The following is a 7,148-nucleotide window of genomic DNA, read 5'->3' on the forward strand; positions in this document are numbered from 1 at the left end:
AATGATGAGAGACAGACGTAATGGAAAGCCTTTAGTTACATGAATAGTCACTAGACCTCAGCGCAGATATTGTGGGTTTGTCGTTTACACCAGAAATGGTTTGATTGTTTATCTATTTTCAACACTCAGGGACGAGACAAACTGTCCCTTAAGTCCTGCTATTTTCCTGACCTCATCAAAAGCTTTTCTTCCTGTAAGAGGAGTAGCGAGAGGAAAGGAAGGAGTGAAACATTTCTAGGAATGTATTCACTCCACCCTCCGCGCTTCTGCCCCGGAGTTTCCCCAGAAATCCGCAGAGTTCAAGACATCATTTCTTGAGTTGTGAGGGGATGGAACTGTCAGGGAAGAATCTCATAAACAGGAAGTATAATTACCAATTAATGTTCTCTTGGCACATTCAGGGTTTTTTTTTTAGTACTCACTTCTTCCGCTGTAAAGTCCAGTGAGCATGTCTAACAATCTTCAATTTATACTCTGATGCAAGGACAGATTCCTACATCTAATAACTATAATCAGTGTTCAGAGATCATATGTAAAAGTGTAGTATCATTTATTGACGTATAAACATTAAAAAAGCTTATATTTTCTTACGGGTGCTCCAGCATACAATTCATAACTGTACAGTTTTCACTTATTGTTCACTTTCACACTTGCTGTACACACACATACTGTATAATCTGTGGGTTGGGGTGAAGACTTCAGTGGGCTCAATGTGAGAATTTTTACATCTGAATATTTAGCTTCACATGAACAGCACACCACTAAATGAAGCTATAAAGTTATTAGCGGAATGATATGTGAAAGAAAACAGCAAAGAGCAATAAAACAGCATGATCACCTACACAACAGCTACACTGGAAATTCAGGCCCCATGAGGTCAAATGAACTTCACATGATATAAAACTCACAAAACTGGTTGCATTGCTGGATTCTTTGTGACTGACAGACTACAGTGACTCCTGAGTCTCACACGTATCAGCTGGTATCAATAGCCGACGTTTAGACACATTAAATAAACATTTTGTTATCACACAACCTTTTATATATTTACAGAACTAAAATCTGTGTCTGTTCACACTCCACATCCAGTGTTTAAAACAGCATTATTTCCGTGTGTGTGTGTGTATGTGTGTTTTCATTTATTTACACATTAACAGAAGTTTCTGTAATAGTTAATGAGTCAACTAGTTCTCAGCTGCAGATCTTTTGCAAGATGTCCCAAAACCCAATGAAGCGACAGACAGACAGACGTAGGACAGTATGACACTGATATGACTAAAGCAACTGACTGAAGCTTTACTGACAAATCTATGAATCAGAATCTTGAACCACATTCCCTCCATGTACCGAACTCAAGGTTGTGCAACAGTTCAAGGATAAAACTTGGGATATGTTTTGTTATTCAGTTTGTAGGCAAAGACCAAAACTAACAGCTGATTTGGCTTCAGGATGGATATCAAATGTGATAAAGTAGGTAACAGCCACAAGGTTTTACCTTCATCAGGGGGTCTGCAGAACCCAGCTGCCACAAAGGTACAATATTAACATGTTTTAACTATAAAATTGAACTTGCGTGGAAATTTCCTTGCACAGCTATTAAAAGCCCACAGTGTTTTCAACAGTCCTGCTGCCACCAACTGAAAACAGTACCAAAAAAGCCTGTATAGTAGTATGGATAGTGTTTACCGAAACCAGCTGTTTTATGGGTTTACCAAACCAAACTCTTAAAGGGACTGTGTCCACCAATACTGAAATGAGTAACATATAAAAGTGTATGTAGAACATACACCACACCGCTGATTATGGTAAATTATATCCTTAGAGCAGGCCTGGTCAATTAGCAGCCCGTGGGTCACATGCGGCCCAGAACCAACCCTAAAGTGGCCCAGCAGGAATTGAATTGAAGAGATTGAGAGGGCTACTTGTTTTGCAAGATTACAATAATTCCTACAGTGTTTTAGACCGTGAACACCCTGCGCAGCCTAGCAACAGTCTACCCACAATGCAGCTCATTGTTTTTAATTGTGGCTAGTGGTGTTGACAGGAGTAGTGCCAAGACACAGAGTCTAAAACATGTCATTTTCCACTCTGAAACCTAGAATTGACATGAAAAGCATATTTCTCATCATATTGATCTGTATTGGTTTGAAATACGTCATTACTGCTTACTGGGCGCCTAACATTTCTTCATTTTAAAATTTGGCCCAGCAAAATTTGTGACTGAATGGCCCTGGCTTAGAGTATGGTACAGTGGCCTATTTTAAACTTTAGAGTATTTTAAATACATTTTTAAATAATTAAATTATCTAACCCGTAGACAACACTCTCTAAAACACTGCAATCCACGGCTTCTAGCTTCACTTTACCTGTGTGAGTCAACCGAATGTCTCGTGATTTCTCACAGTAAACTTCTCACATGAGTTTAGCATGAGAGGAAGTTGCTTTTTCGGTTCAGCACATAGGTTACTCAAGTTCTCCTTTTCTTTTTTTATCATATTATTTTTGCCGTTTTGTGTCAGTGTAGACGTGTTAAGAAATGAAGGAGACAGAGATGTAGCACCAGCAAAACTCAAACTGGGGACGTTGTAGCTGATCACCAGAGTCTTTACAACAAATCCACAAAGGCTCCTCGATGACTTTAACTCCACAAGTAAAGTCAAAGCACCAGCTTCAGAGGGTCCATCTGCATGTCACGCATTCGTGCAGGTTTAACCTTCAAGAGGCACAGCAACATGTTGCGTATGGCGACGCAAAACGTCCTTCAGGTTGTATTGTCCTGTTCGGTTGTGTTTGTAGTAACTCTTGTATACCAAGATCAGTATGATGGCAATCAGGACAAGAGCTGCTATTACCCCCACTATAATGTATGGGATGATGTTCTCTGCAGAGGTGGGTGAGAGGTACAGGTAAAGAAAAAAGAAACAGAAAACATTATATGTCAGAAAAATACAAAATGAAACAGTCACAACAAACTTGATTCCTGGTTTTGCATGAATTATTATTAATTTTCAACTGCTGTAGCAATACTGGAAGCAACATCGTCTAGCCTTCGAAAACTGGAAATGAAAACACTCACCTTGGACTTCCACGTAAAAATGCACAGGGACAGTCTCCACTTTGTTGCTGACGGTACAAACATAATTCCCTCCTTGATCAGATCTCACAGACTGGATGATGAGAACGTTGCCGTTGAAGGTGGAGTTATCTCTTTCTGCTGGGAGCTTCCAGGAGTATGAGGGTCTGGGGTTTCCTTCAGTCGAGCAGTTCAGACGTAGAGTGTCTCCTGCTGTGAGTTTGATGTTTTCATTTGCTGACACAAGTAGCTTAGGTCCATCTGTGTGTTGATTGAGAGAAGAAGAAATAGAACAAATTATTTCAACACCTTATCCACTGACGCACACACACATTGTAATGTTGCAGTGGAAAGTACCTCCTTACTGTCATCACAGTTTTGTTCCTCACTCTTCATTGTGTTTCAGTTTCTGCTACCATTATCACCGCCTCCCTCCCAACTGAGGCTAGTATTATACCCTTTGTTCCTCATCATTTATTCAACAGTTGTAGGTCATTTTACAGATTAATACTTTAAACACGGAGCATATGATGTTTAGTATACTGTATGTAGAATGACTTTAAGAGAGCACAGGGTCCCAGTGAATAAAACTCACTGAGATAAAAACTGTTCTGTTAGACTGCCCTTAGGTACAGGGATGTTTAAGCTACTGGGCTCACACTGTCTCAGTTTAATATATTTAGTACGCGTACATGCATTCGCATTAAATACAGACAGATAAAGCTGACAGTATTGTCATTATTTTTGCAGGAACTTAAACACGAATAAAGTCCTAGGCTAATGAGTCTGTACTTTATATTTAATCTGAGAATAATTCTAGACATAAGGTTTATGAATTGATCCTGAACGTGACCCGAATCAAAACGTTCACGGCAGTCCATCTAATAGTTGTTGAAAGGCTGAACACTCTATAGCTCTATAAACAGCTGCCTTCTGCAACAGAAAGTGATTCTGGTCAGAACTATGAGAGAAAACCAAAACAGTAAAGTCTTGGACCTGCAAACCAAATAATAAATCTCTGATAAGCTGAGGAGAAGTGGACAGTTAGGAGATATATGTATGTGTGTTTGTCACTATAAGGTCCCAGGTTAGGAACAGCTTCAATGAATGAATGAAAGGACTTCATCCATCAAAGTAAGTGGAGTGAAATGATTAACAAAGGTGTTAAAGTAGTTTTTTCTTGTCAGACTCACAGTAGACTGTAGCAGTGATGTTTTCTGACTTCACCACTGGAGGGGGTCGTGGTCCTTCAGGTCCCAGTTCTAGTTTGGCTTCACACCAGTACTGAGCTCCACCATCTTCTTTACTAGCAGTGATGTTCAGAGTGAAGTTCTCATTCACTGGTTTATAGCGTTCACTACTTATAGACTGGAGTTGATCCAGTGCTGTCTCTCCTCTGTAGAAGGTCACAACAAGGTGTTTAGCAGGAGCTACGTTCTTCACGGTACACTGCAGCTGGTACTGATGACCCTCAATCATCGGCCCAGTGTGATCTACAAAGCTGATGGACACATGTTCTAGAGGCTCTGAGGAGACAAGGACGAAGACAAAGATGTAGAGAGACACACAAAGCAAACTAGAGACTATAAATCCCTGTAACTACTGTGAATCTGAGCTAAAGAAGAGAATAAATTCTGATCATAAATGATAAAACCATCAATATTAAAAGTGTTTTGGTCAAGTTTACTTACGGTAGACAGTTACAGGCAGGTTGGTACAACACTGTTTATCATCATGAGTGGTGTAATAACACGTGATATTTGAGTCCCATTCAGTCACTCTGTCAACGGTCCACACCAACGTAGTTCCATTTTCTGTTACCACTCCCTGAGGTTTTTCCAAACCAGATACGGTGTCCTGGCAGGAATTATGACAAGGAACACATGTAGCAGAGGTTGGGTCTCCATACTTCACTACCAGACTGGATGGAGTGAATACAGGTTTATCTGCACACTTGTGATCTGTAAGATAAACAAAAACTGCTGTGAAACATCTTCACACACAATGTCCTTCATGAGTGAAAACCAAACATTAAAGTACTATATATACTGTAATGTTAACTGTTGATGAAATGTATTCATGTTTTTCATGTTTCTAAATAAAATATCAATGACTCCTTGCTGGGTCTAGTGATGTGTTGCCTGGCAACCTAAAATGATCCATCAGCACATTAGCAGTTTTTTTCATTAATTTGTAATTTCTTGCACATTTAACTCACTAACATGTTTTAATTTTAGGTATGACATGTTATAACATATTAATAATATAATTAGTAATAAAAAAATACGTCATAATACAACTTTATAGATGATCTGATTGAAGATCGGACTGTTTATAGCTTTAACAACTGTAGTTCTGGGTTAGTATAATAAAAATGTTGACGTCCTGATCTACACAGTGAAAGCTTTGATAACGTACAAAAGAAAAGTCAAATTTATTTTCTTAGCTAAAGTACAGAGTATATGTTGTTTAATGTTAACAACTAGTTGATCAATTCAGACACACTTTTCAAGACACTTAAAACACTTGAGCAGGACACTAAGCTGTACGGTACATGATGTAAAGAGCGAAGAGAACGAGAGAGAAAAACAATCGCTCTCTAAAAAAAGGCGAACGATGAAAACCGCAGATCAACAAATAAAGAAAACTTACCACAGCTGGACACATGGAAGTCACGCAGAGAGCTCATCAGACAAACAACCAAAACTATGGAAGAGATGGAAGAGAACCACATGATGTCCGGTTAGATTTGTGGGCAAACGAGCTGAGTCTGTCTTGGTGATGTTAAATCTCCGTGGTCTGACGGGGAAAAGCAAAAGGTCCACTCCCTGATGCAGGTTTTAAGATGTGAGCAGGGGGCGGTGCTGCAGACATCCAGTAGGCTGGCGAGTCATGTGGAAAACCCATGAATTATCACTGAAGGTTAAACTGAAAGTGATTTGAAACGTGCGTCTTTTTTGGGAAAGTCCCTATATACTGATGCACTTGTGACCTGAGGCAACTTCAATGACTCAGCCTGGCATCAGCGTGAACCCCTAGACTGCCCCACTGTCAACCTGTAGCCTCTAAGTGAAAGTAAAAGCAAAGTAAATGGGTGGTAAGATAAGATAATGTGGAAGTAGTTTTCTCGTGCAGTGACATCATATTTTTTCGGAACGTCAGGGAATTTCCTTTTTCTGTTGAAGGGGAAAATATGACTATATGACCATTTTAGCTCATAGTGCCAATACAAACTGAACTACCAGCCTTGTTAGATCTATTACACATCTGGTGCGGTTTAAACAATAATCAAAACCTCAGTGGACTTTCACATCAGTCCCGAGAGAGAACTTGTTATGATGCTGGCATTGTAAACCCTGCCGAACAGTTTGGCCTCATCTGTCCTCAAAACATACTCTCAATGGTCTTCTGGCTTGCCCACGTGATCTTTAACAAACAACAGATGGGAGGAAATGTTCCTTTCCTTTTGGAAAGAAAAGTGCCTTGCCACTCTGCCACGTAAACCATAGTTGTTTAGAGTTTTCCAGATGTTTGGTGGGTGTGAGAGAAGTCTTTAGCTACATAGAAGTAACCCAGGGTTCTTTTGTGACTTCTCAGATTATTATTTGTCTTGTTTTGGAGTGCTCTTTGTTGGTCGGCCTCTCCTGTGGATAGTGACCGTCGTCTTAATTTTCCTCCATTTGTTCACAATCCATCTGACTGTTGATCTCAAACTCTTTAGAGGTGGCTTTCTAACCCTTTTGTTTAGACTGATGCTCAACCACAGCTCATTTTATGAGTTCCTCAGAAAGCTCCTATGTCTGTGCCAAAATACACTTCCACAAATATGTGTTGTGAAGATAAGACTGCGACAAATTCCAGGTTTTTATTTACAGGAAACAGGGCACTGAACTGAAATGCATTACATTGATTAGAAACTCGAAAGCACATATGGGAGTGGCACAGTGGCGAGGTGGTTAGCACTGATGCCTCACAGCGAGAAGGTCCCGGGTTCGAATCCATGGGCCGACTGGGCCTTTCTGTGTGGAGTTTGCATGTTCTCCCTGTGTCTGTGTGGGTTCTCTCCGGCTTACTC

The 7,148-nt window shown here is 40.1% G+C and overlaps 1 protein-coding gene across 1 annotated transcript; it reads right to left on the reverse strand.

Moving 5' to 3' along the window:
* Nucleotides 1–356: 356 nt before the first annotated feature.
* Nucleotides 357–6,465, reverse strand: LOC311502921 (cell adhesion molecule 4-like). Its single transcript, XM_084565376.1, has 5 exons — nt 5,726–6,465; nt 4,765–5,034; nt 4,267–4,599; nt 3,077–3,334; nt 357–2,881 (listed from the first exon to the last, which is right to left on the reverse strand). The coding sequence occupies exons 1-5, from the start codon at nt 5,805–5,807 to the stop codon at nt 2,709–2,711; spliced, it is 1,116 nt and encodes a 371-aa protein (XP_084421502.1). The 5' UTR covers nt 5,808–6,465; the 3' UTR covers nt 357–2,708.
* Between the last annotated feature and the right edge of the window lie 683 nt (nt 6,466–7,148).

This window comes from Chelon labrosus, assembly GCF_963514085.1.
Source record: "Chelon labrosus genome assembly, chromosome: 2".
NCBI classification, from domain to species: Eukaryota; Metazoa; Chordata; class Actinopteri; order Mugiliformes; family Mugilidae; genus Chelon; species Chelon labrosus.

What these genes read in the sequence shown, in the direction of transcription:
- LOC311502921 (XM_084565376.1), bottom strand. Translation starts at nt 5,807, where the DNA reads ATGTGGTTCTCTTCCATCTCTTCCATAGTTTTGGTTGTTTGTCTGATG. An exon ending in CTTCCATGTGTCCAGCTGTG is followed by an intron (nt 5,035 to 5,725) that starts GTAAGTTTTCTT and finishes TTTATCTTACAG; the next exon opens with ATCACAAGTGTGCAGATAAA. An exon ending in TTTTTACGTGGAAGTCCAAG is followed by an intron (nt 2,882 to 3,076) that starts GTGAGTGTTTTC and finishes CCACCTCTGCAG; the next exon opens with AGAACATCATCCCATACATT.